Source organism: Clinocottus analis, unplaced genomic scaffold, assembly GCF_023055335.1.
Source record: "Clinocottus analis isolate CAN_PGR_092001 unplaced genomic scaffold, fCliAna1.0.p SCAF_20, whole genome shotgun sequence".
Classification (NCBI taxonomy): domain Eukaryota; kingdom Metazoa; phylum Chordata; class Actinopteri; order Perciformes; family Cottidae; genus Clinocottus; species Clinocottus analis.
In genome coordinates, this window is record NW_027175932.1 from 10,360,067 (window position 1) to 10,385,012 (window position 24,946).

General features: G+C 43.8%; 1 protein-coding gene across 1 annotated transcript in view; it reads right to left on the reverse strand.

Moving 5' to 3' along the window:
* Window positions 1-24,322, reverse strand: part of tafa5a (TAFA chemokine like family member 5a) — a 126,882-nt gene extending 102,560 nt beyond the window's left edge. Inside the window, exon 1 of the mRNA XM_068586796.1 lies at window positions 23,477-24,322. Within this exon, the coding sequence (XP_068442897.1) occupies window positions 23,477-23,588 (112 nt within the window). The 5' untranslated portion in view covers window positions 23,589-24,322. The remainder of the gene's footprint in view (window positions 1-23,476) is intronic.
* Between the last annotated feature and the right edge of the window lie 624 nt (window positions 24,323-24,946).

Genomic DNA, 24,946 nt, shown 5'->3' on the forward strand with positions numbered 1-24,946 from the left:
AAACACAGATTCAATTACTTTTCGCAGAGCATCTTCGCTCCGGATCCTCTCAAGTCAAATATCCTAAAACAAGCGTACAGGTACTTTTACTGGATTTTTTTTTAGCACTATTACATATTAAAGAAGAACATTTTGAAAACGTGCCCCACATTTTAGACACTAATAAACAGCTTTTGGCCTCCAAATAAGAAACAGCATTGAATTACAGAAGTATTTGAAAAGAAGAATACAATGACGTCCCCTGTGGTGCATATTAATAATATGACCCAGTAATGTCAAACTACAACACGTTTAAAGAGGTTTCTTATAGCAGCTGGATCACTCTTGAGTTATGGTTATCTGCTTTGAATTGCCTTCTGCTCCCCAAACCATTAATGCCGTTACAAACAGTAGCTTAGTGGACTCGATATCTAAGGTCGATATCTTTCTAAAGATGTGCAGTATTACTCTGTGGCATGATGGGAAGGCACCGAACAATACAATTCAAAAAAACTGAGAGCAATCAAGGAGACATTTTTTAGGAATCTTGCTCAGACTCTTGACCTTTGAACAAAATCATGCTGGAAATAAGTCTTTTTTTTAAATGCAAGGAATTGCGGATTCGTCAGAGGTCAAGGACAAGAGCGTCTGGTCTTCATATAGTCTGCTCTTCATATCGTCTGGTCTTTGTTACACCCCTGTAAACAGGGGGAGAAATAATCACGAGAGTGATTTGGTTGTTTCCATCAATAAAACTTTACTGGAATGAATGTATACATTCACAACAATAATCAACATACAGTCATATATATATACACATCTACATATTCCCTTAACAACATGGCGGCTACACTAAACCAGCCGCAGCTAGCTACAGCTAATAGGAACTCACTCACACAGCACAGCGCCCCACACACACACACACAGACACGCACACACACACACACAACTCTAAAGTCCTAAAATAGATACACAACATTCTTCGGAAACATCCCACATCGATACTGACACGCTAACATCATCTATTAAACAACATACCTGTAAACAGGGACGAGAGTGATTTGGTTGTTCCCATCAATAAAACTTTACTGGAAGGAGAAGACCGCGAATTTCCCCCTGAGATATGTACGGGCGCAGACCAAAGCAATCGAGCCCAGACTCTAGGACAAAACGGTCTCAAATAATTTAAAATACTTCTCAAACAATTCAAAACTATCTCAAAACGATCCCTCCAACACATGCCGTATTCCATAAGAGACAGACAATGAAATCAAAACATCTTTAACACAGTTGTATACATTTATACTACAGCCTGTCAAAGGATCAAGACTGAAGTAATCGACTCCAGATTTAGAACGATCTCAAATCATCTTTCAACTTGTCACATCTTCATATCGGTCATATGAGCCGTAGAACTCTAGACATTAGGGTTAAAATCAAGGCAGGATATCCAGAGATAACCAAAAAGCGCTGAATCCCTGCTTCCATTTCCAACATCCTGTCTTCGTGAAAGCGGGTTTTAGGTTACAGAGGAGACGTCGGGTGTGTCGTTGTCTGCCATCACACCGAGATGGGACCGGTTCCTTGCAGACAAACAATCTCAGGGCTGCAGCTAATTCGGCGTAATGGTGAGTTGTATTTTTAATCACTTTGTATTTGTTTTCATGCCGGTCGTATCATTTTATGACGTCAAATTTAAATCGCCTACACCGTAAAATATTGTCTTACACGAAACCGATCCAGGGCACAAAAAAGGTTGTGGAGCGCTGAGTCAGAGCATCAGAAGTGGACCGGACTCGCTGGTTTTAAAGACCACGCCAACTGTCCCGAAACCTGTGAGGTCATTCGCTGCTCGGTGAAAAAACAAAGACGCAAGAGCGAGACTTTACTCCCAAAGGAGCGTGGCCTTCATGGATTCAGCTCAGCCGACATCGACGACCTCGCAGAGCACAAAGGCTGACATGAACTACCACAGTTAACCCGAGTAACACTGGAAAGAAAGAGGTTATTAACATGAATAAATCTCAAAGAGACACACGTGGAGACGGCTGCAAATAAGAGTGTGGAGGAAAAGGCAAATAATGTTTACTGATTACGGTTTCAGCCTGCGACACCCATGGGCCCGGCCTGGGATGGGGCACCCTGACGCAGGTGGCCAGGGTGTCAGCGTGTTGGTAATCAGCTCATGGATCAATCTCATTCTCATTCCCCTTCTCCACGGCCTCCCCACCTTTCAGGATTCACTGATGAACTGGTTGAAGCAGCAGTTGGTAACGTTAATAAAATGAACTTTCTTCCTCATATCCTCTCAAACTGCCAGTGTATCCTGACAATAGCAAACGTGAGAGGGTCACAAATGAGTTTCCTTTTAGTGCTCCGAATGGCATTTGCGAGATTGCCCCGCGCCCAAAATAAAAACAAGCACTCAGAGACGATTCTAGCGGATCTTGATTCATATTTGATCAGCGCTGGTTATTTTGACAGTTCGCTTGGCGCTCAGGAGCTTCGCCAGCGGTGATTGACAGCCGCGCGAGAGGCTCCTCCGCTCCGATTGGCTGTTTTTCCTTCGCGCGCGCTAGAATCTTCCAAATGCCATTAGCGCAGTAAAAGGAGGCGGAGGTACCTGTGTGTGTCTCATGTGCTGATGTCCAGATATAGTGACAGTGTGAGCAAATATATAAGATAAGTTATTTTTTATAAAAGTTACCAACGGGCAGCTTGGATTAAATTCACCCCTGGTCACTGCCAGCGTCGGCCGCCTCCACCCCAAGCGAGCACAGTCCATAACACCAACCTCACTGATAACCAAGAGGAGAAAATGAGAAAAGACCTCTCTCTCCCACCCGGGCTGATGAGACCGATAAGGCCGGCAAGGTCACCGAAAGTTGGGCTCATCAGTCTCCCCGCACCTCCCCTCTCTGGGACATCTCTGTGATGCTAATGGATGCAGCTAAACGGCTCTGCCGCTGCTTGAATCACCGACATTCAAATCAACACAAAGACAAGAGACAAGACCCTATTTCACTTTTTCTAACCCCCCCGAAATTCAGGAAATAAGATGAAGGTCTTTCACTGCACTGCTCGGCTTGTATTATTCAAATGTTGCGTATTTTCATCTTCTGATTTATTTCATTTGGCCTTTTTTTTTCAAATTGAATTCATATGCAACTTTTATATTGCCTCGTGTTTGCTTTATATCTGTTCTTAATGCCGCTCTGTCTTATGTAAAGCACTTTTGAATGGCCTTGTTGTTGAGAGGTGCTATAAAAGTCAAATTGCCTTGCCGGTGGTTGGTGGGGAAATGGGCATGTCAGTATTTTGTTGGCAAACAAAACTAGCTGCATGCCCAAAATGATATACAATAAACTACAATCCTATTTAATTAAAGTTACGCAAGACGGCGGTTAAGCAGGGTCGATCATTCACTCTGATGATCAGCCACCAAGAAGAGAGACAGCCGACCTACTCAGTTAATATACCTTTGAATATGAGATTGTTTCAGAATTATTGCAATTTCGCTGCCAAGGGGGTCAATTGGGAATTATTCTGAATCCTGTCTATTGCTTTTCTACCTTTCCTCTCACAATCATGAATATGCAAAGCAGACAGTGGACATTTCAAGGCAAAGATTCATTAAATGAAGCCTTTTTCCCTCATTTCTTGTCCTCTCCTGCCTCTTCTGTCCTGCCTCGTCTTCTTCCTTCAGCTCCTTCCTGTATTGCCTCGGGGACACTGGCATCGACCACGCTGGTCTTTGTCAAACTGGACCACTTGGAAGGTCACAAGGACCGAAAGTCCAGCTCTGACTCGCAATGGCCGAGAACTACGCGAAGAGAACAGCACCGTCTATGACCAATGGGATGGTGAATTTGAGCTACCTTTCCTACGTTGCACTGGTGATGCTCAGAGTTATTTTTTATCTCATAACCTTGAGTGAAGCTTGGGAATTCGTAGTGGATGAGAAGCTGAGGCGCTTAAGTTAGTGGCTGTCTCAAAAGGATATGCAAATAGTTCAAGGAAGATCTTCCAGCCTCTCACCTGTGCATCATGCTTCATGAATACCAGCTCGTTGACATCATTTTCTCAAGAAATTGGAAGCTTATCTTCAACCTGTAGCTGTGTATTTGCTCGTTTTCCTTTTAAAAATGTCTTTTTTTGTATTTGTGTGTTCTCTTTTTATTTCGTTGCATTGTCTTTCAAAAGCAATGTTTTCTTAAATATCATGTTTAATACATGTTGATGCCTCTGTAAAGCTATATTCATATTATTTCCTTGATATTTTATGTCAATGGCTTACTAATCTTTTAATAGACATTTCAAACAGAATGTATTTTTAACTGAATCACGCCACATTGCATGTATAATATTATAATATTGCATGTATATATAATATAATATAATATTTAAAAAACAACAACAACAAGGTTATAGAGCCCGATGATCTATTTTAGTTGTTATCACAATCTGGATCCTCCCATCAGAGACACAACCTCCAGTTTATAAAGAAAATCATGCAATAAGCCTCAATGCAATTCTGACTGTCATTTGTATTAGTTAACTGTTTTCTATATTACTGGACAGTTGGCAGTCACAAATTTGCTTTTAAAATACAAATCATGTTTTATTATCAGATTAATTCGATGTAAATATGATCTGTCGCTGGTATGAGCAGTATAAATGGCAGACCACATTATTGTATCGGTGTTTTCCGAATACAAAATGGGCATTGCGGCTATGCAGCCGTCTGCTTGTCTTTCACATGTTCCTCCATCCTCTACTTTCCTCTTCTCTCATCATCCTCACCATCACTTCCACTCTCTTCCCTCTACACTTCACTCCCCGCCACGGACTTGGATAAAGGGATAAAAAAAAAAGAAAGAATAGACGAGGAGAGGAGGCCTGAGGTTCTTCAGTAAAAAAAAACACACAACTGTAATTGGCCTCTGTGCACATTTCCTCTCGATTTAAATCACGTCAAAATTGCTTCCTGTCACAGCAAACCATATTTTGGACCGCAATTGTGACACAGATTTTGTCTGCATGACTAAGCAAAATGGACCGAGAGTTGTTTGGGGTCCAGAAGCCTCACGGGAACATAAAGCACTTCAAAGACGCTATCAGCTGCTGCTAATGCTGCCGTTAAGCAGCAGGAGAGCGATGGAGAAACACAGAGGAAAGGAAGTGAAGAAAAAAAGAAGAGACTTGAGCTCAGAAATGTGTAGAAGAGAAACGCTTGGTGCGATGATGTAACGATGATGAACAAGTCAAAAATAACGAACAAACAAAAGCACAACAAGCTTTCGTTTCATGGATCTGGGAAACAAACGGTATCTCCACCGGCCACATTGTGGCTCCCTGTTATTCACATACATCAAGCTCTGGGGGCAGCACCTATGAAACTGCAGCTTCAGTTTTAACGAAGTTGGCCTGTTTATTCCCATGGCAACACACCATCATGGGTGCTGTTAGATAATTTGCGTTTCATCATAACCCTGTTTTTAACAACATCACTCCCACTCCGTTGAGGCAAAGCCTATGAGGAGCTGAGTGCAGGGACTTAGACTTTAGAAACACTCATATACTCCATTCTCTCTCTCTCTCTCTCTCTCTCTCTCTCTCTCTCTCTCTCTCTCTATATATATATATATATATATATATATATATATATATATATATATATATATATATAAGCTGCATGTTCCACCTACACTATCTCAAGTGAGCCAGTTATGTGTGTTTTAAATTCAGCACAATCAAGTGTGTTTGCATTTGTATGTTCACAAGTATGTGTGTTTCTTATGGTATAAAAAGGCTTCTCGCTGTAGGAGTCGTAGCTTGTAGGTGTGCTCGCTAAAACAACTTGTTAGTGTTGAATCTTCCTGCAAAATAATCATGTTTTTTCTCCAGCGTGAGTGCAAGCTCACATGTGAAGGTCCTTCTGCCCACCTGACGACTGGATGTATACTGCCAGGCATTGAACATCAATGTCATTTTATGTGTGTGTGTGCGCGTGCGCGTGCGTGTGTATGTGTGAGCAGTTATAGACTAGCTAAGGACTCACAAGTGGCTGTCTAGTACGAGTGTGAGCAGGAAACACAAGGTCTCCCGTTGGCTCAAAGTGCTCTTTACAGCTGGGGTGTCTGCTTTAGATCGGGCTCTTCTTCTTTTTATTTTTTTATGATGCAACCAATAAAAGATTGTGGCTCACACTTTATTAATATCACACAGACCGCAGCTTTCTGAAGCACTAAGATTGAGCGGTTTTCTCACGTTGTTAAACCAACCCTGGCTGCTTTAAAGTGCGTCCTAACACCTGAGCGCTACAAATAAAGGTCCGTGGTGAAGGCACCGGGGCTCTATTGACCGAAATGGAATAAAGTATGCATAACAAGTATACATAACAAGTACGCATCATTTGTGGATGTTCACCTGAACACACAAGACAAAGTACTTCATGTTTTTTTGTTTTCCTACAAAAGCCAGCAACAAGTCTCTTTCTGTTATCACATGAATACACTCTTTTCGGGAAATAAACTCAGTACAACATTTATGTCCGAGAGAGTATTGACCCTGACCTCACCACAGGGTCTGAGGTCACCTATTCACAAAACGCTGCATTGTGTCATTCAAACCGCACCGCAGCAAAACTCATTACAGTGCTGCCCGGAGGTAGCACTTCATTTTAATGTAAGTGTTTTGTTATTTCAAATATGATATTTCAACGAATATAGAATACTATATCAAGTGGTAAAAATGTATGAACGTCTTTGTTGTTTGATGTTTGTATATGTAGCGCTGTCACGAGGACGAGGCTAATGAAGTCACTGAAATGCACACACATACTTCCAACGGCATGTTTCACAATAAGAAATGAACAAGGGGAAAGGATGTGAATATGTGCATAAAGAGCAAAGCATGCATACATCTACAAGAACGGCGAATATAGACTCCATCACTTCCAGCACTATCCGACGCTGATCCTTTGACTGCTTCACCCGGGAGCCACCGTTCCATCTTTGGCAGCACTGGTGGTCCCTTCCCACTTTTCCTCTTTGCAACATCTCAGGCTATTCAATAAAGAAGCTTCGGGGAGCTCAGAGGAGCGGGACGGGAGAAAAAAAAAACAGAGTGAGCGTTCAATTCTTCCTGAATCATCCCGGGGTTTGTGTGCTTACCCTGATAAAAGAACAGAGGACAAACCTATGGCTTATTCAAAGGTTTCTGCATCATGCTTCAATCCATCTTTCCCCCAAAACAGGGCCTAAATGTTGCATGCCCGTGAGGGGAACCTCTTCTGCGCTCTCTCAGAGTAGCGCGGTACATTGTTAAGCGTGACATCCGGTGTTGAGACGCCTTGTCGTACCAGAGCCGGGACGGGACGTCAGAAGTGTTGCAGCGGGCGGCCGAGTGCGCGTCCTGGCGCAGAGGTCACGGCTTTCCACTTATCTCGTCAATAAAGTGGCGGGTCGAGCGCCGTTGGCTTATCAACATCAAACAACTGCTTCTCTGACGTTGTAATGGACTTCAGTGTTCCCTTGCGGTGTGGAGGATATTACAGATTAGTCATGTTGGTGGAAACCCAGCAAGCGAGAGGAAATTCGAAGCATATTTTGGGCACAGAGGCTTCTGGAGATGATGCAGCGGAGAAGAAGAATAAGGAGGAGGGGAACGTGGGCGGAGGAGGGATAAAACCCTGCAGATCAGCTCTTTACTAATGGAGGAGAAGCAAAAAGGAAAACAGAGTCCTTCCTCACAGTTTACATTAAGTGGTCTGTGCACAAGAAAACCAGTGATGTATAACAGTGGACCTTGCATTTAATTAAGCAGGTCTCCTCAGCCTTTTTCCTCTACCTACTAGCCTGCATAATCATTTCATATACGCCGTGATATCATCTGCTTAATGCGCTATTTTGCCATACAGTTAAACCTGGGCGATAAATCTGCCTGTGCTCTCTCTCTCTCTCTCTCTCTCTCTCTCTCTCTCTCTCTCTCTCTCTCTCTCTCTCTCTCTCTCAATAGATGCGGGGCCTCGCTGAATAATGTGTGCATTAGATTAGCGGCGCCACAGAAGTGAACCGCCGTGGAGGGAGAAATACTTCGCGTTAATCTCCCTCCGTGATTCCCAAGAGATGAGAACTTAGGGGCCCCGTCCCGGGGCAGGAGGCGGAGGGCGGAGGAGGAGCGCGGGGTGTCTGCGCGGGACAGGGGGAGCATGGGAACTGCCTTCACGCGCTCGGAATGAGCTCAACCCGAGCCCGACGCCACAGGTTGAAACGAGTCTTTTTTTTTTTTTTTTTTTTAAAAAGGCGTCAACACACTTGCTTCTAAATCCACGCGGTTAAGATTGGCCCCCGGGAACCCGACATCACATATCGCCCCTTTTGTCTCTGAACACACTCTGCTTTTCACCTGATTTCCAGCGGGTGTTGAGTGATTTGAAGTGACCTCGATGCGGAAGATGACAACGCAACAAAAGACCGTGGGGCGTGAGGGGTGGGGGGGGGTTATGAAATTGAGAAATTCTATTTCCACCCTCTCGGCCATTCATCTCCCTGCAATAGTAGGGAGATGATTCATTATTTGGTACCCTCTCTCCACAATCTAATTTGCATACACCGCATTCATGCGTGTGTATCTCTGCAGTCACGTTTAGCTGTGCTTGTGAGGACAACAATTAAGACTGCAGCTGGGGTGAGGAGTGGGGTCAGGCTCAGGTCAAGGGATGGGATTGTATCCTCCAGGATATTAATGCAATTTAGAATAATGTCCTCAAAAGAATGAGCAATGCGTGTGTGCACCTCTGTGTGGAGGACGGAGAGTAAAAGAAGGCAGCAATAAAAACGCGCAGAGAGCAAGTGGCTGTCAGCAAATCCAACTGATTGTGCGTGTGCACCATGTTGATGTTGTACCAGCGCTCTTCAAACTAATCCAAATGTTGTTTTTTTTAAAGTGTTCGTGTGAGCGGCCGCCATGACGGGGGGCCGCCCCGCTTCCCCGAGTGAGGGTGAGCGGACATGCAGACCTCAGACGCTCAGAGCTGAGTCGACGAAAGTGCAGCTTAAAAGCGAGCGTTCACCCTGAAGGCCGGAGGGCACCTGCAAATCAAGCCATCTGCACAAAAAGAGAGGGAGGAAACCGGTTTAAAACCTTACATGTGTGTGTCTACATGCGTTTCAGGACATAAGTGGGTTGGTGTTAATGACACAGAATTGTTTTTGGTAAAGGGACAGTCTGTGGTGAACTGTCCCTGCGGCCCTTTAAGCCCCAACTCCAACCCCTAATCCTATTTATTGTTTGAGTTGTGGTGAGAGGTTGTACAATGGGATCAAATATTATTGTTGCCCTGCTTTTTATGTTGAATTTGATACCTGACATGTTTGTTTTTGTTGAGGTTTTTTTGTTGAGGGATTTATGCTTTTTTCTTGATTTGTGCCTCGTGACCTAATATAAAAGAGTTAGGGCTCAAGTTACATGAGTTGTAACCAGTGAAATGTGTGGAAGCTTAAATATATTTCTGCTCGTGTTCTTCACGAAATCAATGTTCAGATTTTTGAGAGTTCACAAAAAAAAAACTGAACAAAACAACTTTAAAAGAAAAATGATACAACTAGGAAACTGATAGCATTGAGACATGGAGGTACTCCAGCAATTTAGTACTGCCTTCCCACTTGGGAAGCTTGCAATAGACACATTCAAATTAAAAGTCAAAATCGATGCCGCAGAGGCAGATATGCCAACTTCCAGTCCCGAGCAGCTGATTCAGAGCCAGGTATTTCCCTCAGGAGACGGTGGAGACCAAAAACTGAGCTAAAAGAAGAATGAATATTGCTGGACGTGTAACTCAAGGTGATGTATAAACAATGTTCCACATCTCTGAACCAGTGACTTCAGCAACGCGGTCAGAGGGTTAGCTTCTCTGAACGCAGTCAAAATGTAGCGTCACATTTGCTGAGAAAAAGGCTTCATAATTATTACATCTCCTCCTCTGATGCAAACGCGTTGAAACATTCAGTATTTACCGTTATCTTGTTTATCAGATGCCTCTGTCTGCTCTGGCATATAAAATGGCAACAGCTGATAGCTGCTGATGACACAGTGTGTCAACAGGAAAAGGAAAAGCAGTCCCCCCCCCGCCTCCTCGCTGCCTTGTGTCTTTCACTCTGGTTTCACATGCACACATGTGTCGCTCCAGAAGCCGGGGAGCGAACGCGATGGTTCTCCGACGCATGGACGCGCTAGTGATACGGGTCTGCTTGTGTATTGGGATGCTGACTGTGTGCGATCCAACAGAACCCCCCACCTCCCCACCACCCTTCTTCCTCCGCCCCCCTCCTGCAGCCTCCGAGTGCGAAGAAGTACGTTCGACATCGCCCAAGGATTTGTTAATTAGCTCGCTAACATCTGTCCTCTCGATGCAGTATGGGATTAGAATACCAAACAAAAAAAAAATAAAGCCCATCGTCTAATCAAGATTTTCCCGCAGCAGCAACCATAACAACAGATGTCAACCACCTCCCATCTCCACCTACAGAAAAAAACTCCAATTTTATGTGATCCTCCTATAATTCATGTTAGCATGTTGCTGAATAATGCATGCCCTTCTTCAGGAGGGTACTGTACTGCAATCGTGTTTGTGTGTGTGTGTGTGTGTGTGTGTGTGTAGTGTCCTCCACGGGCCAAAGGTAATTGATGAAATGATAACTTCCCCTTTTCAGAATGGTTATAGCTGTGATTAGGTTGAGCGGCACAGACCTTAGAGGGGATGAAGGTGCAAAGGTAAAATGGCCAACAGTTATCTCCATTTATTCCCCCGTCGGATGCTCTGGGTGCACGGGGCTCGGCGTGGTCTCTCCCCAGACGTTGACAAATGGAGTAATTACATTTACGTGAGTGTGTAGGATTGATTCATCAAGCAGCCCTCGCCACCAAGAGCTTCAGATTTAATTGGGGAGCTGGTGACACATGCATCTTCCTGTGATAACAGATCATTTTTTATCGAAATGAAATCCCCCCCCCCCCCCCACAATGTTGAGTACATTCATTCACCACAGCCCTGTGTGTCGATGATACACAATTTGGTTTATGTTCAAATCTATCCACGGCAATTATTCAGAATTTGAGAGTTACGAGAAATATGATAATTAATTAGTGTGTGAGACATGATACATATTGTGCGGAAACACTTCCTAGTTCATATTCAGTTGTTTATGCTAAATGTGCACACTCTTAAAGCACTTAAACATTTTCAGAGCGAGTTTCAGTGTCAAAAGGACCAATTAACCCAAAGTATGAACAAAACCTCTTGTTTCTCTCAATGGTGCAACCAAGTTTCCTGATACATGCAAACTCTGAACAGCAGTACATAAATAGTGTTTCTCACAGACCTGCAAAGTCACAACATGTTCATCTCGAACAAAGCTGAAAAATGTCCATTGTCTGCTAAATCGTATTATATTTAAGTCATAATAAGTAATGCAGCTGAAGTATTAAGCAGTAGGAAATGAAACTACCTCAAATTTCCTTCTGCACACTTTGGGAAAGACGAGGTTAAAAATAGAAACATCTACGCTGACTGAGACACCGTGAACATTCCCTCAACATATGCAACATGCCCACACGTCGTGGAGGACTCTCTCCCCTCTGGCTTCTGGATCGTCCCACGGGTCATTTTCACAAAGGGAACCAAGTTCCAACAATTATGCAATCAAATTTTTCCCAAGATGATATCATGCACGAATGAAACAGAGCAGCAAATGTGGGAAAAGGCATGAAATCAAAAGAAACTACGTTTTGATGTCTATATGGATATAGTATTTCCAATTGAAATATAGTGTTTACCAGCAAAAAATACTGGGTTACGTCGGACAAAGGCTATGCTATCTGTGTCATTAATAACAGAGTGCGTTTCCATGAATTTCACTGATTGTGTCGCATGCACATCACATATATTGTTGCCCATAGGGTCCCTGCTGAGAACTCGTAATGAGCTCTTCAAGCATAACTCGCATGTTCTGCTGTCACTGTGACAATGCCGGGGTTTATCGCCGCTAAAGGCTCGGGGGAGAGGGAGTGTGAAGCGAAGGCGCCGGGGAGATCGGGAAATAGTGCATAGAAAGAGAAACCGAGATAGCTTGAGCACGAGCGTGAGAAGAAAAAAAGGGTCTCCGACCTGCCATGCATACATAACCGAAGCATGTTTCAGCACGAGTATCAGCTGGAGTTGCACTCCTGCAGCTCGCTGACGACTCTCAGGCAACATGTCCTCCTGTGTCGCTTCAAGTACGGCTAACCCTCCGTGTCAGATGGGTAAACAGCAAAAGAGTAGACATCTTCATCCTCACCCGCCTTTTTACACGACTGTCCCCCAACCAACAACCACTTACAGTGCCCAGAAGTGTGTGTCGTGTCGCCTCGCCAGGCCTTTGAATACATGGGACGTCCAAGCGCTCGGATGTTACCGGAAATCATACTCCGGCGCTCACGTTGCTTCTGCGAAACCTAAACCCAACACCTATGCAAGTTGTATCATGACGAGCAATTCAAAATGCAATTTGAAGAATGAACACTACAAAACTACAGCAGGGAGTCTCGTCAAACTTGTCAAATACGGCTGCCTGGAACCGGCTAACAAGCGCTGAGCGACTGTCTGGTACCAGGACATGAAAGAGTCTGGCAAGCCCCAAATCCCCCAAGCTGTAGCTTCTTTATTCTTTGTCATTCCCTCGCATACAGGCAGTAATTCGGCATGTGCGGGAAGTCTCAAGGACTGCGATTATGTGCAGGAACTTGTATCACCAGCAGCTGAGTCAAGTCAAGTCAAGAAGAGTATACAGGTTTGTAGTCCTCTGCTGCCTGTACTGCATAAAGAGAGCTAAACTTGGTCACACAGTACTTGAGTGGGATTGTCGCACTGCAAGGTCGCTTCCATCCCAGTTAGTTTGGCAACACATAAAATCCAAGTGGGCAGGGGAATGCGAAAGCGTTGTATCGAACTCTAAAGAAGCATAAAGTAAAAAAGATTTGTCGCTTCCCTTTTTTTTTGCCAGCAGTGTCTGTGGACTTGTGGGCCTCCAGGCACTGAGGGTGTCTGCTTAGATGAGTCGAAACACTTCCATTGACAGCAGCTGAAAACATTTACTAGTTTGCTTCTGTAAATCTGTTGCATTTGCAGTTTAAATTTAGAAAAAGCAAACATAATGCATCCATCAAACGGATAGAATATTGTAGCGAGAGTCTTTAAGCTCTGAAAGGAGCTAAAACTGTAACATTTCAGCTCAACTACTTATTTCCTGCGACTGCCTCGTCTCCTGCCAGGCAGCAGCGTCCTCCAGTGTTTCCTGCCTCAGATTTTCTGCGGCTGTAGTGTGAGATCAGGCTTATCCAGTTCAAGGATGTTTAATCTTAACTTCTCCTCCAACATTCTCATTGCAAAAGAGACTTTGCACAAGGGACTTTCGTTTTTAAGCTGTGATGACATAATAAACTAAAGACCGCCCTCCCATGTTCTATTTTACCTTCATATTGCATCACCACCTGTTGGAATAGATAGTGGCGTTCAGAAAATAAAGGACTAAACTGTTTGTGAAAGCTATGTATAAATTGTTGAAATAGCTAAAAGCAAACGCTTTAAATAATAATCCTAATGTAATAGATTAAATTGAGATAGTTAGCAACCTTTAGTGGATAGATTGTTAAAATAGTTAGCTAAAAGCAAAGAACATGTGTGAAACAATAAGCTTCCTGTCGTGAATAAACAGTTTGGTAAAAGTAAAGACTTTAAATAAGCTAAATGTTAGCTCAACTAATGGACACACGCTGGAAACATCCAGCTTCAGCAACTCAAAGTAGTCGTACAAATTCCAACTTCACCAAACTGACCCAAACAGTTGAGGACAAACATAAAAACATCCACCGTCATATAATTAACAACCTTAAATAAAAAGAGAGGGAAGAAAACTGTTTAACTTTTGTTCAAATGAACATAATTGTCAATGAAAGGGTGAATGAGCTCATCTGTCACACATGTTGGGAACCACGAAACTGATGTTCATGTCATAATATACAACAACAATAAAAAAGGAAAGTGTTGTGCGGTCAAACAAAGTGTAAAAGAGACAAAGTGAAATGTAAAGATCCATCTTCCTGGCTGACTGGTACATTCTTATTCATTATTTAACTTCACAGTATGATTCCTTTATGTATTCAATACCACACTTGACTCCTTTGATTATTGACATTTGTTGCTTGTGGGACTCCGTATGTGCCTCTCTAGACGTACTCGAGGTTACCGCTTGTTCACAGGCACAGTGGTTGTTTTTCCATTAAAACAGGAAATCTTCCTCATCCTCTGGGCCACTCGGGGTCTCGAATCAAATCTTTACAGTATATCCCGTTTTGCTCTCCACAACAGCAGCCACAAATCAGTTCATCGTTTCTGCATCCCAAAATGGTTGTTGGAGCAGCACCAAGCACTAGTGCAAGATAAATGAGGGCAAGCGCATTGTAATTTCCATATCAATCACGGATAGTGTCAGCAGCTTAACTTGGGGAGAACGAAAGGGAAAGGAAAGGGAGGGAGGACGAGAGAAACGGAGGGAGAAAACAAGGAAATAGATGCTTTTGTTGCGATGAACATTCTTCTCCGGCTATTATCTAATGAAGCACATTTCATATTTAGAGCGAGGTAATGCACCTCGTGGCCCAGAGCCAAAGCCATACCGCCTGACTGACTGACCAAGTGACTGACTGACCGTCTCCAACAATCCTTGAAACGGTCTCAGAATGTCAACCGTCTCTGACACCCGGGTGCAAGCAGAGTGCAGCTGTCATTTAGGCCATAATAAATGTCCGGCAGATTTATCTCTGGGAAACATTAACATTGAATCGTGGCTGTCAGCAGGCGTGTCAGCGAGCCGTGGTGTGGAGGTGGTGCAGCTGACAGGCTGGCAGGAAGGGAGGATGAAAAGGAGGCGGGAAAAGACCGAGAGACGGAACGAGGGGAGGCCCCTCCAGGCCCCATAACAAGTTCTGGAGAGTTGCGCAGGTGAAACTTTGCGCCGGCATTATCTCATTAAGTGCCGGAGTCATTGAAGGACACCAGACAACTGATTGAACAGAGTTGACTTCGGCACAATTTCCTCCTTGTGGCGACATGCATCAACCAGGCCATTGGTCCCTATATTCTGCAGCTTAACTACCTCTCAGGCCTCCCACTGTGACAAATGGCTTCTGTCTCTTCTAATGTAATATTTGTTTCTACTTCTGAGAGCCTCTCGGCTACTCCGCGGCGAGTCTGTCTGCCGACTGCTTCATTGTGTTAGCTGACTTTATTCCCCAACCGGCTGTCAATTGGTGGACCGTCTGAGTGTTCCTCGTCTGTCTGTCTTTTGTCTCATTGCCTGCACTGTCCCTTTTTTTTTTTTCCTGTCTACTGTTCCCCCGTCAACCTCTTGCTCTGTCTCGCACTCACCATTTCTCTGCCTCCCCTGTGCTCTCTGTCCATCTCCCTTCTGTCTCCCGCTCTCTCTCAGTCTCGTTGCCTCTCTTCTGTCCAACTCCATCGTTCCCCTCTCTCCACCTCCCCTCTTTTCTCTCTCTCTCTCTCTCTCTCTCTCTCTCTCTCTCCACTTTACCGCTGTGTCTTTGCTCCAGATGCTAGCTGTCTCAGCTCCGTGGGCTGTGTCTCAGTGATGGGCCCCTCCAGGAATTCAAAGCACCATTCTGGCATTTTCTTCCAAGCAATTGCTTTTTGCAGTAATAAAGGGGGAGTAGCTTTAGCATCTCTCTCTGAATGGACTTACTGGCCGAAGGCAAAACCGAGTGCACAGGAATCCTCTGGAGGCGGGAGCACACCACAGGACTCTGTCCAGATTCCGACCTAATTAAGCCATCCCTCATAATGTTCAGGATTGGTCTCAAGAAAGTACCATTTATCACTTTTCTTTGACAAAGGCTGCGAATGAGGCTCCTGAATCTGAAATTCATGCGTGGGTACTTTCATTTTAATGAGGAAAGGCCTGAGCTGTTACACACAAACAATGTTTTTCTTTGACTGTGACCTGTTGAGCCCCGCAGTCATACACCACTAACAATGTGATATGTAAATATTTTACTTGCAGCTTTTAAACGGTAATTAAAGTCACATCGACACCAAATTAATTCACGATGGGACACGGTGCATTTAAGGTGCAATTAGCCACGGAGGCGGCTACGGCGATATTTTGCCTAACTGCAAACTCCAAACACTTTTTCTCACATTAAGTAAATGTCACAGCATATTAGTACACTATTATGGCATCAAGGCGTCATTGTTTTTCACACAGTAGTGTCTGGTTACCAAAGTGGACGTAGACACGACTTCAAAACATGGTGAGTGAAACAAAACAGAAGGTAGAGGATGAAGTGAGACAGAGAAGCGGCTTTAATGCAAATTTTACTGCCTCTCAGTGTAAACAAGTGCACCAACTGTTGTAGCTGTTAACTGTTCTGAAACAGTGGAGCAGCTGGGGAGAAACAGGCCGTGTGCTGTTTCACTACAGATGAAACTATGCAAACACAACTGCAAAACACAGGCATGACGCTAACTTGTAGGATTCACTATACAGGAAACTACATTGTCTGTTCGCCAGGAGTGTTTGTGTACTGAATGGCCTGTACACGTGGGCACACACGCGTGCTCTTCACCACAATGAAAGACATTACATCCTTCTTTTATGAAGCAGTTGTTTCTTGTGTGTCTCGCTCCAATCAATAGATTTAACAAGAGGAAGGGACACACACACACACACACACACACACACACACACACACACACACTCAAACAAAGTGGTAATATTGAAACGAAGAGCACAGGGGCTGTAATTGATTGCAAACCTGCATTTATAAGTGTTGTGTGGATTAGAGCTCGTCAAATAAAAGGTCAGCATTCATTGATTCACTGAGAGGCTGCGGAGAACAATGCAGTGTTGAAAATAATTCAGTTTGATCTCTGTTTTGTTTTTGTTTTTCCCCAGATTTAGACATTAAGGAACAAAACTAAAGGTCTGCAGCCATGCTAGCTGCTCTGTGAGGCTGTATGTATACACAGCAGTGCTTTGAGCTAAATGCTAATAGCTACATGCTAATTCATCATCCTAGTTTGCTTAGTTTAGCTAATAATTGAAGGCGTTCAGTACCTGTATAAAGATACATGAAATACACTGAATTATTCTGTGACTAAATCAGTAGCTTTTAGCAGTTAAGTCCCCTCACTGTGGTCTAAGCACACCATTGTTAGCTTAGCCACAATACACTTTTACTAAAAGTAAATAAAAGACCACGAAAGCCACAGAAACAACTTGACTGTTGTGAATGCTAAACTGCTGAGCTAGTATGTACAGTGCTAGTCAAAGCTAGTTTTGTATGAAACATAACTTAGCTTGGACTAGCAGTTAGACTAAGTGTACTACTGAAGTTCAGACTGGATCCTGAAGCTGAGTGGAGTACCAGTATGAGCAGTGATGTGTTCACTTTCTTACTGAAGTGCATGAGAACGATCACGCCACCGCTTTGCACTACATTGTGACGAATCTTTGAACTTGACTGAACTAAGTCATTTTGGATTTGCAATGCTTATTAGCATAACACAAAGTTACGTTTACAGAACAGGGGATAACCAAAGTCAGTAAAATACATTATTTGGGCACGATTAATGTCTGTACTTTGTTTCTCAGCAAAGTTGTTAAGATATTTCGGTCTGGATTAATCAGCAGACTGACAGACCGGCATTGGCATCCATAGAGCCTTACCGCCAGCATGAGGCTGGAATTCAAGGTGAAACAGCAAACTCTTTATGCAGCACAACAGATGTTCACTGTAAGAAATGGGACATGTTCAGAAAGGAAGCAATCTACTTGTCAACTTTAGCACTATGTCACTGTAAAAAAAAAAAAAGAGAAGAAAACGGCTTCCTGGTTTGATGTAATTGCCTTTCCTCCGTCCAAAGTGTGCTAACATCAACACAATTTTTGAACTTATGGGATGATGGATGCCCACTGCCTCACACAAGGGGCCAAGAGCAGCAACCATATGCTTGAAGATCCCTATCAACAAGCATTCCCTTAACTCTAAATTGTACTGTTCACTCATTTTCCAGACAAAGGCAGCAACGGGTTGACACGTGTGTGTGAAGGCAGCAAAGAAACGCACACCGCCTGTGGTCATACTGCCATCTCCCATCTAATGGCAATGGGTCCCTGCGTACACTGAAAAAGATCCCGTTGCTGCTTAATATTTCATAGCGTGAGTCACACAATTCTTAATATTCCTTCCTTGCCTTACCGAACTTGAAGCTTTCCATCTGTGGCACGCTCATTACGTGATAACAGCAAACCACCTCCCTCCCTCCCTCCCTCCTTCCCTCCTTTCCTCTCCCCCAAATGACACTCATCATGGTCTTTAAATTTTGCAAAGACATCTTCTAAAAAGCTGTTCAAATATGTATGCCGGTTCTGGCCCCATTTCTGGGGGTCTATAAAGTGGCTTTTCGCTTTCTTGGTGGAAAACTCAACAAGTTGACTCCCTTTATGAATTTACGGCCCCAGGCCATCGGCAGCCCTTGCTGCTGCTTCCTGACAGTGGCTCGGCTCTCCGTCTCCCTCCCTGCAGAGAAAGAGGCTCCAGGCTATGCTGAAAATAAGATAAGATATTTAAATTTGTCCGCGTGTTCACCTACAAGTTCTTCTGTTTTTTTTTTGAGGTCAGCCGAGTCCCCTTTTCTCGGCTGGTGAATCAGACATCTTGAATTGTGTGTGTGTGTACGTGCGTGCGTGCATGCGTGTGTGTGCACGCAAGCAGATCGAGCTGAGCAATATCACTACCTTACTGTACTGCATAAATTTTTTTGGGGAGCATCTACGGGCGACAAGGTGAAATGCCTGGGCGCGCGCGTCACACCATCTTTCCTCCATGCGTGGCCCCGGGCTGCGGTTCAGTCAACAGTCAACAATCCATCGATTCAGCCGCAGAACAACAGCGATTCATAAACAAACGGGCAGAAGGAAACACAGGAGACTGCACCGACAGACAGAGCGGGGACGCCTATAAGCAGCGGCAGAGAGCTCTTTTGTCCCTGACAGCAGTGCAATGCGTACTCATGCATGTATGTGTCCGACCCCTGAATAACTGCTTTGATACAGTTGTGCTTGTGTGTGTGTGTGTGTGTGTGTGTGTGTGTGTGTGTGTGTGTGTGCATCAGTCTAACCTGTTCGCCTGCTCTGTTATGTTTATTAATATCTCTCATATGTATTTGCCCTTGAGTGATTATATCCGTCTGTGCATGTACATGCATACACTTGTAGACCATTAAAGGCTGCAATGAATCAGCAATCACCACATTTTTTTACATTTAAAGTGCATGACCTCTCTTCTTCTCTTTGTCTCAATTACTCCCACCACCTCCTTCTCCTCTTTCCCCTTAGTGCTCATGACTCTCTCTCTTCCCCTTTGTGCCTGTTTGCAGTTCAAACCAGGACCCCGAACCGTGGCTACATTCCTTCGCTGTCCCGAGCTGAGATTAGCATACTGATTAGCTAGCATTGTGGCTCTATCTTCGCCTTCCCCCGAGCTCGCATGCAGGGCTACAGTCTCATGAATACATAACAGCAACATCGGCAAACAAATGCTTGTCTGAGAGCTTCCAGAGGAGGGAGCTGTAGTGCGCAGAACACAATGCTTTCCTCTTCTTTTTTTTGTTGGTCTTTTGTAATGTAATCAGAGGGTACTGAGGCATTCTGGAGTGATTAGAGTTTCTAACGCGGTGTGTGTGCGCTCACATTGTCGAGCTTCTGCCATTTAGCTTTCTCTCTCTCTGCACTGTGTTTGTCTCCTTCCCCCAGAATCTTTCCCTTCTGCTCCCTCCCCACCCTCAGCGGGGCTTCTCTTTCCTTTGATCGTCTCCTTTCACCACCGCTTTCTTTCTCTTCCATCCTTCTACAATGTATGTTTCATTAGCCCCTACCTCTACTCCCCCGCTTGCCTCCTCCCTTTCTTGTTCCCACACCTCTCCCTTTTCTTATCAAGGCATCAGTGAGGATGTCAAGCCACCTCCTGCTCTCACCTCTTCCTGTGCCACTACTTCTATCCCTCCCTCCCTCCCTCCCTCCCTCCCTCTGCCACATCGCTCCTTATGAATCGCTCCCTCTGAGAGGGGCCTGAGTGAGGACGGCAGATTGTGTGAAGCTGGATGTTGATTCTAGGTGACAGGCACCATATGAGTCATAGCCATAATCACAGAGTCCCCCTCATTCCCTCCACCCCCTTTTGGCTGCACAACACAGCAGCACTGCAAAACAGCTCTTGATACAAACAATAGCTATATTGTACACAATTTTTGCTGTACAAATGTCTGTGCAAAATGGCTCTAATTTGTGCAGTATTTGTTCTCTCACGCAGACTCCACTTCAGAAGCTGGTCATTCAGACTAGTGAAAGTGCATATTACAGTCCATTAAAAGAACAATAACGGCCACAAGTCCCAGTAACAATGCATGCAAGTAGTCCAGATTTGCATAAAAACCCTTGGACTATTTACTATGCATATGGATGTAAAGATGTTGGATATGTGAATTTGTAAATACCCATTTCAAAGTCAGTTTGGCAGTTTTCCACTGCGTCGACATATTATTAGAATTGAAGAAAAGAAGTATGAATGGTCAAAAAAAAAATAACCATAAACATGTTTTTTAGTTGTTGTCATCTCGCTAAGAAGTGACATGAAAGGGCGGAGCTTAGTACAACTGAACGGTGAATAAAAAGGTAACAATTAAGATATGAACACTGTAGAAGTCAATGCAGTAAAATCAAGTAGAAATGCACTGACGATGCCTTCAGATCCCCCGACCATTCAAATAGCCATAACTTTTCTCAGATGATCTATGATTACTGTCATCTAACACAGTTTTACCATCCGGAAATAGTTTGATTAAAACTGTTGTGAGTTGATTGTCTAATGATACAATCAGCTTATGATGCATTATACTGTTTATGAATATTCAACCTCTGGATATTCTCGATTTCTAAAATATATCCAGAGTATTGACTATAGGCTGATACGAAAAATGCTTACAATATGTTTTAAATCATCACTTGTACTCTTTTGTATAAGTTAAACATTTCATGAAGAATAAATAAATGTCACATTTGACAATTGCAGTTTCTGCTTTTCCTTGTCTGAATGTATTATACTAAACGTCTTTGGGTTTCAGACTTTCACAACCAAGACATTTGGTGATGTTTCCCTGGCTGTCACAGGCAGTATTAATGGTTTACTGATGTTTTATGGACCAATTGATTAATCAAGAAAATGATCAGCTGACTAATCTTTAATCTCAAAGTTACAGCTCCACCACATACAGACAATTATCATGAATAGTATAATATCTTTGTCAATTTCCATCATGCGAAAGGGACAAAAATGTTAAAGTAAACATTTTTTTCAACAAGTCAGAAAAATGTCAAGTCTAATGGAAAGAAGAGGGGCGCAGACAAGAGATGACAAGAGAGGGGCAAAAAAAAACTGCTGAGCAAGCAGAGACCTCAGTTAGAATAACATACAGCTCAGACAACCACCAGAAAAGAGACCCACGAATGAAAGGATGTGAAAGAAATGGGACAGAGGGAAAGAGAACGAGAGAACATGTGCAACACAGAAAGAGGAGAATAGATTATGAAAACTGAAAATTAAATGGAGTTAAATGGAAGAACAAACACCTGAATTTAAGTCAAATAAGAAGGTATATGTAACATAACAAGGGGAAACTGGACCAGACAGTTGACCGAGACATTGAAGGACACAAGAACAAAAGGAGGAGAGGGTGAGATAAATATAATAAAAAGGACAAAACAGCCGAGATGAAGAAGGTCAAACTAATTGGAAGTGGATGTGAAGAAAGACGAAGCCAAAAGAGGAAATACTCTGGGCTGAAATTCCAGATGATTGGAGGTGTATCTGCCTCAAAGACTACAGGCTGAGACAAAAGAAAAATCTGAAAAGAGACTAGAGATAAAGACGAGAAGGAAAGAGGAGAAACCACACAGGCTCTCGGGCCTTAGTTCTCATTCACAAATAGTAAGACAAATGTAATGTTACTGGACTGTTTCTCAACAAAGTGAAAATGCTTTAGAACATAGAGGAGCCTCGGTGTTGCATTGATATCCTGTTCAATCACTCCTACAAACCAACCCCCCCTCTCATTGATTAACCTGGGCCTGTATGATTACAAAGCAAACTCAATCATCTGTTCATTGGAGAAGAAATAATAAGGAAAGAGAGCAAGGGCTAATGTAGAGGCTACGAGGAAAACTAAAGAAAATGAGTGTAATGAATCTATTAATTCCTCTACAACACCAGCATAGCTAATGTGCTCGAAGACAAGACGATCATATTAATCATTAGCTCGGCGGCTAATGAAAAAGCAGGTTTGTTAACGGGCTTATCATGCATGTCGTTTGCACATATACATATCCTGCAGTTTTTCGTCTTCTTTTTTTCTCACACATAGCAGACTGGAGTACAATGTGCCAGCTGGATATCTCCTCAAAAAAGTGAGTCAGAGAAGGAAAGCGAGAGAAGGTGTGAGGGTGCCAGGGAACAAGAAATGAAAAGACATCCTCGGCCAGAGAAGCAGCCTCTGCGAGAGAGAGAGAGAGAGAGAGAGAGAGAGAGAGAGAGAGAGAGAGAGAGAGAGAGAGAGAGAGAGAGAGAGAGAGAGAGAGAGAGAGAGAGCACCCACTTGCATATATTAGCCTAATAAGGTTATCCCTAGGCAATAGTTGAATACTGGATGAAGACTCACTGTTTGTTCAACTAGGGGGCTTATTCCTGGATTCATTATTTTTAAAAAAAGACGTTTTTTTTATATTACAAGTCTCATGTGGATTCTTTACTTCCTGCAACCAGTGTTTTAGTCCAGAGACAATATGACGGAGGCATGACCGTGTGACCTCAGTAAGTGAGGCTGACTAAAGCACAGCCCTCTGGACACGTGCCTTCATTTCGTGAGACAGAGAGAAAGAGAGATAGAGAGAATTAAATGGAAACACTATAGGACCTTAATGAGACCTCTGGGGCACTTGAGTTCCAACTGTCCAAAGAAAGTGTTTTCACCACACAATGAGACACATTTCCCTCTTATCAAAGATCCCTCCCTCCCGTTCTCTCCCTCCCTCTCTCGTGCCTGTCTGTGTGCGTGAGTGAGGGCAGGAGGAGCGGAGATTAAGGAAGTACGTGGGGTTTTTTTCTGAGTGGGCACGCAGCTGCCAGTGTGTGGTTTTCAATAACTGTTTGATAAGAAACAGAAAACAAATGACACCAGTGAGATCCATACGCTGAGGGGCGATATCCAACGGCAGCCCCGCACACACCCCGCACCCAACATCCCCACCCACCGCGACACGGTCACCCACTGCGCACCGGCGACTGTGGCCCAAATGCCGATGTGCGTGGTCAGAAATGAACTTACCGCAGTAGAGAACCAGCAGCGCTGTCAGAAGCACCACAGCCCAGAAAGTTGACGACATTCTCGGCCAGCGACCGGCATCCCTGCGCCTTGCCACCCTTGACACTGAAGCCATTGAACCAACGGAGCACTTCCTCTTCGAGGAGACGGGTAAAAAGCGAAGATGGTATAATCTCACAATCCAGCTCGGCCTCTCACAATGCTCATATCTCCGCGTGTAATCCCACAAAAAGACATGTCAAGACGGAGCAACTGATGGAAAAGCAGCGGTTCGCTCCTTAGGTTGTAGTCGGATTGCCGGTGCGCAAAAGAAAAGGTCACATCTTCCTTAGGAATCCCAGTTAGGAAACAAACGCAGTGTCTTTTTTCTTTCTTTCTTATATTCTATCGTCCAGAAACACAAGTTAGGAAACGTCCCTTTTTAGTCCTCCCAAAGTGTATGGACCTCGATTTCAGTCCTTCAGTGAAAGGAAGCGCGCGCCGCTGGTGCCCAAAAGACTGCGCTGAGTTAATTCTCAAAGTGTTCAATCCTCATCACCTATACCGCAGCGTCGTAAAACCTCCTTTTTCACCTGTGGTGGGTTCTCTCGCTTCTCTCCAGCCTCACCAGCCCGGACGCCGGAGCCCGAAGACCGGCTTGAAAAAGGAACGCGGGGCTATAAAATCCGCGCAATAGACGCCTGGACGGATGAAGGAGGGCTGATCGTAAAAGGGGGGAAAAGTCATTTAAGCTCTCGGTTTGGGATGAAAGTAGATGAGGGATCCCAGCATGCTCGCAGGGAAGGGAGGATGAGAATGGACAAGAGCGACTGCGGGAGAAAGGAGCGGGAGGAAAAGTGCGCACTGTGCGACTCCAAGTGATTTTTTTTTTTCTTCTTCCAAATTGAAACATTCAAATAATCGATATTACGTCAGCAATAAGACAGTTGACGTCGCGGTTTGTAGTAGATATCACAACAGCTCGATGCCGGACAGGAAATACATCGTCTTACATCATAAAAACAGTGTGGATTATGGCTTAATGTGATATTTATTGATTTTATTTGATGTATGTCAGGTTTGATTTTTGAATCGATATTGACAGTGATATTTAAACACGGGACATGCAATTAGAAACACATTATTCACACATGGTGTAAAAGGCAATTTTATGTATTTTGTATGTTGCTATTGCTGCAAGACTAAAACGACTTCGATGGTTTGAGGTGCTTTGACTTCACTTGTACATAATTGTTGCCACTATGCTCCTCCTCTACTACATTCACCAGAGGGGAATAGTCACGTCTATACATTTATATTGATATAATTTACAAAAACGCATAATGTATGATGAGCTCATATAAAACATGACAGAATGAGCAAACCAGAAGTGAAAATGATCGCTCCACCAAAAAAAACCAGATGTTGTGGTATTCAAATGCAACAACTTGTGTTTCTGCACAAGGATCAGTTTTGATACATTGATAAATAGAT